Below are 12,195 nucleotides of genomic sequence, written 5' to 3' on the forward strand. Positions count from 1 at the left end.
AAAAGCAGTTTGCTTTCCTCACCCTCTCCCCCACCCTCCACTTCAGACCACACAGACAGTGAAGCTAGACTGGTCATTTTTCTCTTCCAGTTTCTCATGCTGTAGTGCAGTGATGCTGTTTGTTTTCAATCCAGATGAAGCTCTTTTAATTGAAATATTTTTTTTAAAAATTATGAAAACATTTCTATTAGAGTAAACACAAATTTTACAATCAATCTGTTCATGGTCTAAACTCTGAGCGTCCCTTTAACTTCAGCTTGTATGCTAGTAACTTTGCAAACCATCAGCCGGAATGTTAACTTGTTAAATGTGGTTGCAGATCAGTTAGATGAAGCTGTATGCTAGAGGTGAAATTCTAGACCCATTGAAATCAATGATAGAACTCCCTTTGACTTCAGTGGGGCCCAGATGTCACCTTAGGTTTTTAATACATCCCACTAAAACAGCTTCTGGTCAGACTGAAAATGGTAAAAGGTTAATACATTTAGCAATGCATTGGTAGGTCTTTTAATTCACTTTTAATAGCTACTTAGAACCCAGATAACATTTTCCAATGTATCCTAAACTGCATTGATTTTCAAATTTTGGGCCTCAGTGGGTTCACATTGTTGCTTTGAAACTGTAACAGTAAAATGATCTAATTTAATAAGAGGAGGGCTAAAAAAAACATTTTTACCCCTATTATCTAAGCATCAGTCTTGTAGGGTCCATCTGACTCTGCTTTCTGAAACAAAGTGGAAGTCTTTAAATCACTATCAAATCGACCAATTCCTTTTGGTGTGATTTGAGAGCTGCATTCCTGGGATTTGTCTACGTGAAAGCTTGTACCAGTTTAACTTGAGGTGTGATTTTTTTCACATTTTGTTAAACTGACACGAAAGATTGTGTAGGACCTTATTTTGGCTTACAGCAGGCTTATTTAAGTCTATTAGGAACAGGTTAAAGCGAAGAAGCAACAGGTTCTTCAAGGAGTTGTCCCTGTGGGAGCTCCACTTCTGGTGTCTTGGTGCCCTGCACTTCTGGTCGGAGACTTGTAGTAGCAGTGCCCCGGTTGGCTGCGCATGCGCGGCAGCGGTCTCGCGCGGCTCCGAGCAGCTACCCCCCGCACGCAGCCAACCGTTACCCAGTTCCTTCTCTACCGCCCTTGGTTTCAGTCGGAACGAGAGCAGCACCCTTATCTACTCTCATATTCCTTTAATCTCTGCCATTGTCTCAGCTTATTTTCTTCGTTGTTTATCTCTCCACTTATTTTCTTTTGTTTTCACATTTAAAAAAAAAAAATCCCCTTTTTTTTTTCTCCCCGCATCAGCGGGCGGTCGCTGAAGAGGCGTTAGCCTGGGACTATTCCCATTCTTTATTTAACTAGCCTCTAGGGCAGGGGTTCTCAAACTTTTGTACTGGTGACACCTTTCATATAACAAGCCTCTGAGTGCAATGACCCCCCCCCTTATAAATTAAAATAACTTTTTAATATTTAACACCGTTATAAATGCTGGAGGCAAAGTGGGGTTTGGGCTGGAGGCTGACAGCTCATGACCCCTATTTAATAACCTTGTGTCCCCCTGAGGGGTCCCGACCAGTGGTGAGCTGGAGCCAGTTTGCACCAGTTCACTGGAACGGTTGGTTTAAATTTAGAAGCCCTTTTAATGGGACAACCGGTTCGAAAAGGGCTTCTAAATTTAACAACTGGCCAAAAGTGGCGCCTTAGGCACTGATTCTGTAAGTGCTCTGGGGCTGGAGCACCCACAGGGAAAATTTGGTGAGTGCAGAGCAGCTCCCTGCCCAACTCCAGCTCACTTCTGCTCCACTTCCTCCCCTGAACGTGCTGCCCCGCTCTGCTTCTCCACCCCCCTGCCCTCCACCCCGGTTTCCCATGAATCAGCTGGGCCTGAGTGTGAAACCGCTGCCTGCTTTTCAGCCCTCCCCCAGCTTCCTGCGCAAACAGCTGATTGGCAGGAAGCAGGGCCGGGCTGGAAAAGCAGAGCGGGGCAGAGGTGAGCTGGGGCCAGGCACGGGGCAGGGAGCTGCTGGTGGGTGCTGTGCACCCCTCAAATTTTCCCTGTGGGTGCTCCAGCCCCGGAGCACCCACTGAGTCGGTGCCTAAGGCGCCACTTTTGATGTGATCAGTGGGGGGAGCAGCTGCTCCCCCTGCTCCCCCCCAGCTACGCTACCTCACTCCTAGGAGCCAGAGGCACCTGCTGGACACTTCCTGGGAGCTGCCCCAGGTAAGCACCGCTGGGACTCCCCACCTCGCCCCCCAGCAGGTCCCTCTGGCTCTTAGGGGTGGGGCAGGGTGGGCACCCACTACGGTGGCCCACGAGACCCTCCTGCCCGGTTCTGGGGGCAGTCAGGACAGGGAAGGGGGTGGATGGGGCAGGAGTCCCGGGAGGGTGCATCAAAGAACGCGGGGGATTGGATGGGGCAGGGGTCCCGGGGGGTGGGCCATGACCCCTCATGGGCTGAGGAGGGAACTGGTGGTTAAGATTTTGGCAGCTCATCACTGGTCCCGACCTCCAGTTTGAGAACCCCTGCTCTAGGACATGTCTGACTCTCCAGGTTTCAAGCGCTGTCTGAACCTGCAGACTCTCAATACAAGTGACAGATGGCCACTTGCAGGGTGTCTGTTGTCTGGGGGAGACACACATTACTCATTGCTTCCACCCCAGGAACTTTGCTCTTTGGTACCGATGGCACCCTGGCCAGGTCAGGGCCAAGCTTTATCACTGCATGGGCTGGCTCGGCCCCTCCTCTCTCTAGTGATGAAGAGGAGGAAGTGGAGACAGGAGTGGGTACGCCTTGCCACTCCTCTCCCAAACCTGGACCCTTGCGGCCACAGGGCATAGGTAGGCAACCCCCACAATGGGTGCTCCCTCCCATGGCCCTCCCCCTGCAATGGGCATACTGGGACCTCGGACATTATACAGAACCCAAAACACCCAGCCATTCAATCCACCTAGGTATGGAGGACAGCGATTGCCTCTGCCGTCTGCTCCAGCTTCCCTAGAACTGCTGAAGGAGAAAGCTGAAGAATCTGCGGACAGGCCCGAGGGTGACACCTTCCCACCTACTGTGATAGGGTTGGGTCAGATGGCTACAGGAGAGTGATAGAAGGCAGATATATTAGCCCCAGGTTGAGTAGGTCCCTTTTCCCTGGGTAAGGCAACAGGGAAGGTTCCAGAACAATCAAGAACTTTCTGGAAACAAGACAGACAGGCGGATTAGAACACCTGCAGCCAATCAAGAAGCTGTTAGAATCAATTAAGCCTGGCTAATCAGGGCATCTGGGTTTTAAAAAGGAGCTCACTTCAGTTTGTGGTGTGCATGTGAGGAGCTGGGAGCAAGAGGCACTAGGAGCTGAGAGTGAGAACGCAGACTGTTGGAGGACTGAGAAGTACAAGCATTATCAGACACCAGGAGGAAGGTCCTGTGGTGAGGATAAAGAAGGTGTTGAGAAGAGGCCCTGGGGAAGTAGCCCAGGGAGTTGTAGCTGTCACGCAGCTGTTCCGGGAGCCACTGTAGACAGCTGCAGTCCACAGGGCCCTGAGCTGGAACTTGGAGTAGAGGGCGGGCCCAGGTTCCCCTTAAACCTCCCAACTCCTGGTCAGACATAGGAGGAGTTGACCTGGACTGTGGGTTCACGAAAACAGCCAAAGTGAGGGCTGCTGTGAAGCTCCAAGGTGAGCAAATCCGTCAATAAGCACAGGACCCACCAAGGCAGGGGAGGAACTTTGTCCCACTACCCACATCCCGATTTAGTCTCTGGATTAAACAATAATGCCGCCTCCTCCCATGTCAGGAGATGACTTCAAATCCTTTCAGGATTTGTTTCAAAGAGTAGCTGATTCATTACACATCTCACTGGCTGAGTTACCAGAGCCTCAATATAAGCTGAGAGAGATATTGCAAGCTTCTCTATCAGCCAAGGTAGCACTACCCATAAATGCTGCCATCATGGATCCAGCAAAAACCATATGGCAGATTCCATATGGAAAGCCTGACTTTCTTGTAAGCAATCTGACAAGAAGTACTATGTGCCAGCTAAAGGAGCTGAGTTTTTGTTTACCCACCCTACCCCAAACTCATTGGTGGTAGAGGAAGTTAATCAAAGGGGGAAGCAACATCAGACCAAGACCAGCCCCTGTGATAAAGACTGGAAATGCCTAGACCTCTTCGGCAGGAGGCCTATTCATCGGTGACCCTCCAGTTTCGCATAGCAAACTATTCTGCGTTACTGGCCAAGTACACACACAACATTTGTTCTCCAATGTCACCTTTTATTGAGCACATCCCAGCTGACAAAAAAACAATATAAGGCCGATATAGCTGAAGATTTCCTCATTGCCCGAACGACCCTGCAGGCTTCTCTGGATTCTGCTGATACAGCGGCCTGCTCCATCGCCCCGTCCGTTGTCATGCGGAGGGCTTCATGGCTCCATCTCTCCTGCTTCCCCCGGGAATTTCAGGCGACAGTAGAGGATTTACCTTTTGAGGGGTAAAAATTGTTTGCAGAGAGCACGGACGTCTCCTTACACACCCTGAAAGACTCCCGTGTGACACTAAAGGCACTTGGAATCTATGTCCCTGCAAACAAAAAGAAACGGCAGATTCTATAACCAACTATTCCGCCTGCCCCAGACACCCAGCCTCAACGACATTATGACCGACGCCACAAGCAGCCCCAGACGAGACGCCGTCGGACACAGGAGCAGTTGTCTACGTCTCAGCCACCCATTTCTAGGCAAACGTTTTGAAGTGTTGGTCGAGGACACGAGAACCCCACATTCTCCAATTCCAGAGTCACCTCTAATTTCCAGCCCATTTGGGGCCCGCCTTACACCCTTTTACCCAGTCTGGAGAACCATCACCTCAGACAAGTGGGTTCTGGAAATTATACAGAAGGGCTATTCCATCCCCTTTCTTTCTATTCCACCTACCCACCCCCCTTCCCCATTCCTCTTCAGGGACCCATCTCACAAGTACCTATTACAGCAGGAAACAAACCATCTCCTGCAGTTAGGTGCCATGGAACCAGTACCGGTTCAGCACAGGGGTTGGGGGTTTTACTCACATTACTTCCTCACTCCGAAGAAAACAGGCGGATGGAGGCCCATTCTGGACTTGTGCAAACTGAACAAGTTAGTGAGAACGCAGCGCTTAAGATGGTAACCCTAGCAATCATAATTCCGGCTTTGGAGAAAGGAGATTGGCTCTTGACCCTCGACCTACAGGACACTTACTTTCATGTCACTATCCACCTGGCGCACAGGAGATTCCTACGATTCACTCTGGGCAACCTATTGGATTACCAATACAAGGTACTTCCTTTTGGCCTCTCCATGGCTGCAAGGGTATTTTCCAAAGTACTGGCCGTTGCAGTAACACACCTTCGCAAGCAGGGTGTGACCACATTCCCCTATCTAGATGACTGCCTGCTAAAAGCACCGACATAAGACAAGACAGTCCAGGCTATTCACACCACTCTAACCCTATTTACAAACCTAGGGTTACAAACCAACCTACAGAAATCCACCCTGACCCAAACCCCACAACTAGACTTTATAGGGGCACATCTCGACTGTGTCACGGCATCAGCATGGCTACCCCAACCACCGTTTCTTGCCTTAACCCTAACTGTAACGGTAAGACACAGCCCAGAATCGTCCGCCAAAATGTTCCTACAACTTCTCGGACACATGTCGGCTACCACATTTGTTGTGAAACATGCCAGGCTGCATATGAGATGTCTACAAACCTGGCTACACACTGTCTACATTCCTCACAGAGACTCAATCAACAGACGGCTTACTATGCCCAGCAGAGTGAAAGACTCGCTCACATGGTGGACAAAACAAAGGTCTGCTCAGGCGTTCCCTTCCAGAGGGAAACCCCATCAGTCACTATCACCACAGACACGCCTCTGGTAGGATGTGAGGGGCACACTTGGCCGACATCATCATCCAGGGCCGATGGTCCCTAGAGGAGTCAAATCTCCAAATAAATCTAAAACACCTGCCATCACTTTCTCCCCCAATCCGCAACAAAACTGTCCAGATTCTCACAGACAATTTGGCGACTATGTTTTGTATAAATCGCCAACGAGGGGCCCAATCCTACCTGCTCTGCGCAGAAGCAGTTCACCTCTGGCAATGGTGCCTCTCCAACAACATACACATCACAGCATCCTACCTACCTGGAAACCAGAATGCCACAGCAGACGAGACCTCAGCAGGAACTTCTTATGGACACACTAGTGGGAACTAGACCCACAAATTCTGCAAACTGTAGTCCGACAATGGGGATTCCCCTCAATAGACCTTTTTGTCACAACCCACAATGCCAAATGCCCACAATACTGCTCCCAAGCGAAACTGGGACAAAACTCTTTGGGAGGCCCCACTCCTGTATGCCTTCCCCCCGATCCTCCTGTTGAGTCATGTCCTACACGTGTCAAATTACGAACCCTTCCCCTCCTTCCTCACCTACTGACCCAGGATAGAGGACGCCTCCATCACCCCAACATTCCAACACTTCGTCTTAAAGCCTGGCTAATCCAGGGATGACAGAACTTGAAACATGCTGCTCCAAGAAGATCCGAGACATTCTTCTTAACAGCCGACATCTCTCCACACGAAAAACATATGCACGCAAGTGGAAAAGATTCTCCGTCTGGTGCTGAGACAAGCAAATCATTCCACAATCGACCCCATTACCCAATATCCTTGATTACATATTGACACTAAAAACGTCAAGCCTCTCAACTAGGTCACTGAGAGTACACTTACCAGCCATCACCACCTTTCATGACAAGGTGGACGGACTCACTGTTTTCACCCATCCACTGACTAAGCACTTTCTCAAGGGTATAGAGAACACTTATCCCACATTAAGGGACCAGACCCCTATGTGGGACCTCAACCTTGTTCTACGTGCCCTGATGGGCAAACCCTTTGAACCACTATTGATCTGCTCATTCCTACACTTATCCATGAAGGTCACCTTTTTAGTAGCTATACCATCAGCACGAAGAGTGGGAGAGTTGGGTGCCCTAATGGCACACCCATCTTATACCACATTCCTCAAGGACAAAGTCATCATACACCCACACCCTAAATTCATACCCAAGGTCGCTTCTTCCTTTCATCTCAACAAACCCATTCACTTACCTGTATTCTTTCCCAAGCCGTACGCCAATAACAGGGATGTGTCCCTTCATACGCTAGACGTCCGCAGAGTGCTGGCATTCTATGAAGAGAGAACAAAAACGTTCAGAAAATCGTCCAGACTATTTGTATCCACAACAGAATGATCAAGAGGCCAAACCATTTCCAAACAGAGACTTTCTAAATGGATCTCTAATTGTATCCAAATATGTTACCAAAATTACAATCTGCAAGTTCCTTCTGGACTTCGCACATACTCCACTAGAGCTATGTCCACATCCATAGCCTTTCTCAAACGTGTACCCGTCACTGACATTTGTAAAGCAGCTACATGGGCATTGCCCCATACTTTCACCAAACGTTATGCCCTGGAACAGCAGTCAGCTGCAGAGGCTCACTTTGGACAACCATCTCCAAGAACCTCAGTTACTGCACAAGCTGATTTGCCAACCCAGCAGCCAGATTGCAGGGTCTAGGCTTATCAGGAACCCATTAGCCAGAGGTAGATACCAAATACAACAGGGTACAAGGATAGCAGTTTAGTAAGAATTCCAACCACTGGAAGAGGATGCTGGGTTTCTCACTAGTAGCATTGGCTTCTTAGATGAATTATTGTGTTGTTCCAAGGAAAGGTTTGGGCTGTTGTGTACAGTACGCAAATCCTAAAGGTGATACCTCTTTAGAACTTAGTCTGAAGTAAAGAAGATGGGATGCACTGAGCATTCCAGAGGGATGAGTGAGTTCACCTCAAACCAACTCCATCCATCCTGGGTAGTTTTGCAGGCTCAACAAGCCCCCTTCTCCTGATTAGCTGAGTCAAAGGCTCACAATTCTGTAGAGCTCTTGGTACTGATCTCAATCATACAGACTTCTGTAGCCTGCTAACGAGTAGCTGAGGCATTGCAGGGCAGTGACTAGATTTTGTTATGAACAACTGTAATTATAACTTCTGGGGGACAGAAAGGGGGCAGCAGGGCCAGGCTCTTGCATGCTTTTCTTTGTGTTTAGAGTGTTATCTTCAGGCCCTCAAACTTTTGCAAACAATGTTTTAAATCTAGCAGAGGGCAATGAAGAATGACATTGGACATCTACAGGGGAGCTCAACCAGTATAGCTCCGAGTAGCAGATTGCCAGAGACATTGAGGGGGTTTGTAAAGGGAGGGTTGGATTCCTGTTGATCTCTCTCTCATACATTCAGCAATGTGTAAAGGAATCTGAGGCCATGTCAGCTCCATGAAGGTTTTCCCTTGGTGCATTCTCATTACTAGCAGGTAACTTTTGCTGTTCCTGTATGTTCTTCACTGCACTTCCACGCTCCCCCTGCAGCTCAACTGCTGAAGTGACCCTTTAACTCAGCCAGTCGTCCTGTTTTACCTCCTTGGCTTTGAAAACAGGTTCAGTGCGTTGTGCGTTGCTGTAGGCAACTGCAGAGCAAGGGGCCTGCAGCTGCCCACGTAAAGGCACTGGGAACCTCTCCTAAATAAAAACCTTCTTGGCTCTGCATACTTCACTAGGGGAGCTAACAGCCTCAGGGCTATAGGGGAGGTTAAAGGCCTGATGGGATAAAGGGAAGTCTTGGTTGGATCATTTATAAATATCTAATGATCAAGTCTATTCCCATTAAAACAAGGACGGGAAGCCTAACTCCTGCCTCTCATCACATCTCCCCACTAACTCGGTATGTCAGCAAGTGCCATGGTGCAGAGAAGGTCACTGCACTCCCCTCTCCTTTACAAAGAGTCTCGCTGTCCGACTGCTGGAGAACAGCACTTCTGTGCCCCTTACTAATCACATCAAGTGCTGTTTATGATGCAGGACTTAAAGAAGCTGAGGTCTAAAGAAATGAGACATTGATAGTTGGGGATTTTGTTCCAGATGCGTCTCTTTGCACTATGCCAGCTTTACAAAACGTTGCTCTCCTCCTGAGCTAGGGCAAGTCATTTGTGTGGCTGGGTAAGTACTATGTTTTCATCACTAAAAACATGGGTGCTGGTAAATTCTCATGACCTTTCTTGCAAAGTTGCACGAGGCTATGGGAAATTCAGTATGCACTGCATTGGAGTCGGCAAGGTAGCCTGGGTGTAACAGAATGTGTCGTTTGGTGTCGTTCCATGCAATGGGTGCTCTGCCAAAATATTCCTGTGATGCTTTTTCGGGGGGGAGGGTCCTCTTCTTGGGAATCTGGTTCAGTCACATCCAGGCCTTGGCAGGATCACTCACCTTCGTGAGCTGCTTGCATTAAGAGGAACCGCGCTGTGTCCCTCAAGCTCCTCCTAAGGTGGCCCTTAGGCTGGGCAAGGGTTTTATTAAACTTTCTCTTCTGTACTTTTGTTTTGGGATCCCCAAAGGCTGCACTGTCTGTGCACCTGCTTGGGCAGCCCTTCTACCCAATGAGCAGGGACGGTTTTCTCATTTCAGGGCGTCTGGGTTTCGTTGACAATGCAGCAGGCATCATCCTCTCACTCCCAGCCTCTGCCAGGCTGTCAGTTCTTTAAGGGAGAGCCCTTGAAAGGCAATTCCCCCATAAAGAGTCCTTAAAAGATGGCTTAGTGGGGCTTGTTGCTCTGTGTGTCTTGTCCCTCTCTCCTGTGTTGCTCTGACGGTCAAACCAGCTCGTCTCCCTTCAATGCTAGGAACCTCTTGTTCTGCCAGTGACCCTGTTACCAATGGCCGCCTGGCCAAACACAAACAGGCCACAGCCATGGTAATCCTCCCGTTGCTAACAGGCCTGGCTCCTCAGCTCCTGTCCCTTCCCCCTTCGCACCGCTGGGCTGGCACCACCCCCGGTTACCAGTCGAGCAACTGCAGCTCACAGCCCTGAAGCCAGAGCTCGGCAGTACCCGCATGGGACCCTTACAACCAACTCGGCCGCAGAACAGGTCAGTCCTTGATTGAATCGCAATCTCACTGGAGCCATGTGGCCGATGAGTCTCTGCCCCTGAACTTGGGGGCTCGGTAGAAGGCGTTGGCAGGCAGCTGTGCCCCATGCCAGGGCAAGAATGGGCTGGTCTCCCCCACTCCCAGCCTGATGCAGCAAGACCAAAAAATAAGGGGGAGGGGGTAGTCGTCCCATCCCTCCCCCACCCTTAGGAAATTGGAGAGCAGGAGAGCAGGTTCATTAGACACCTAGGAAACCTGAAGCCCTATAAATGTTAATTTGCCCCAGTTGCTGGAGCATCCTGGGCAAGGACATGGCTGCAGCATCTAACTGGGGAGAGGGAAGCTTGGTCTCTCCCCCAGCCCCAAACTGGGGAGTGTCCCTAGTAACTTTATTTCTGTTTTGTCCCAGTGCGTGTCTATCTTTTTACACCCTGGTGCCCCCCGTCTCAGGCAGCGAGGTCTGGTGGACTGAGCTTGGGGCTAGGAGCCAGGCTCACGCAAGCTCTAATCCCAGTTCTGACACCAACTCCCGTTGTGGTCCCTTGGTTTCTCTGTGCCTCTATTTCCTCATCCTTAAAATGGGGATAATAATTAGAGCAGGTTGGGAAATTATGATGACGCTGAGCTGCATCTTGTTGGGGAGGGTTAGCGAGTTACCTTGAGGAGGGAAACTGCCATCTAAAGGCTCATCATCTGTTTATCTGACTCTGCTCCAGGGTTAGGTATTTGGAGCAACTGTGACCGGCGGACCTGGGGGAAACCCCCCTTAGGAGAACCAGGCACTTTGGGACCCCTGTTCCCATGCAGCATGACGGACGTGAGGATTTTCAGCTGCCCGAGCTGCGACATGGGCTTCCGCTCCAAGCATCTGCTGGACAAGCATGTGGAGAAGTTCTGCATTGGCAGTCAGGCAGCAGGTGACTCCTTTTCTCTCCATGCCAGACACCAGGAGCAGCATGACCTGCAGGGGAGGAAGATGCCCAGGAACACAGAGACTCCAGACCACACGGTAATCTAAGCCCTTTCCTGCATCAAGGGCTGGTCTGCAGGGATGTGCGGCTAACCAGGCACCACTCCTAGGGCAGACTCTGACTGCTGCCTGGTGTGGGAACACTTGGTTGTCCTGCCAGCAGTGCTGCTCATTGCCTCCCCACTGGTAGCTAGACCCCAGAAATATGGCAAAGAAGTGCCTTGGAGGGAGTGTTGGGAGGTTTTATTCCCAGCATGCAGCATGGGAAATGTCTTTGGAGTAGGCCCCAAGCATGAAAAGAAGGAAGGTTCCCAAGTCCCTTCCTCAGCACGGTGCAACCAGCTGGACGGGGCTTCTTCATAGACTTCACTTACTGCTTGGTTTGTTTCTTTCCAATGGGCTTGTTCTCTTCCCCTCCCCTCCCCCCCTTTCCCGTTTTTTTTTTTTTCCCCCTGCTTTGAGATGTAGAAAGAAGCCAGAATAGAATTTTCTTTTAAGCCTGTTTTCCTTAGAAATATCAGGAATGGTAAGTCTTTCCTTCCCTGTCATGCTGGAGAACATCTTGGCTGATGCAGAGAAGTGGACTGGGAACTCTCTTAGCCCTAAACCGAAAGACAGGAGGTGCTCAATCCTTAGCAAAGAGACTTTTGTCTGCTAGATGTTTGAGTTAAATAGGAGTTAACAAAACCAAAGAGCTTGAAACAATCTGGCTAAAATGCACTCGCCCTCTGTCAGGTTCTTCTTTCTCAGAAATCCTGCTGTCATAAACCCAGTCATCCATAGAGGTTTCCAGGGCAGAAAAGACCTGAAATTCTAATGTATAAAGCAAGCAGGAAAAAGCACGCACTTCTGGAAGGGGGTGGGATCTTCATACATTAGGGAACAAACCCCCAAAGCTTGGGGATAAATCATAATGAACCAAAAAAGGGCACACACTCAGTTGTTTTTTCAGGTAATTTTTCATCTTGATTTAATTCTAACAGTTCTGGATCATTGGTTTCTCTCATCTGTTTAGAATCCCAACTATACATATAAAATGATGGGGTCTAAATTAGCTGTTACCACTCAAGAAAGAGATCTTGGAGTCATTGTGGACAGTTCTCTGAAAACCTCCACTCAGTGTGCAGTGGCAGCCAAAAAAGCAAACAGAATGTTGGAAATCGTTAAGAAAGGGATAGAGAATAA

The 12,195-nt window shown here is 49.4% G+C and overlaps 1 protein-coding gene across 1 annotated transcript in view; it reads left to right on the top strand.

Annotated features, from left to right (window-relative positions):
• The first annotated feature begins 9,967 nt into the window (after positions 1–9,967).
• Positions 9,968–12,195, top strand: part of CCDC17 (coiled-coil domain containing 17) — a 40,715-nt gene continuing 38,487 nt past the window's right edge. Inside the window, exons 1-2 of the mRNA XM_074961844.1 lie at positions 9,968–10,039; positions 10,757–11,049. Coding sequence (XP_074817945.1) covers positions 10,849–11,049 — 201 coding nt within the window. The 5' untranslated portion in view covers positions 9,968–10,039; positions 10,757–10,848. The remainder of the gene's footprint in view (positions 10,040–10,756; positions 11,050–12,195) is intronic.

Source organism: Natator depressus, chromosome 8, assembly GCF_965152275.1.
Source record: "Natator depressus isolate rNatDep1 chromosome 8, rNatDep2.hap1, whole genome shotgun sequence".
NCBI classification, from domain to species: Eukaryota; Metazoa; Chordata; order Testudines; family Cheloniidae; genus Natator; species Natator depressus.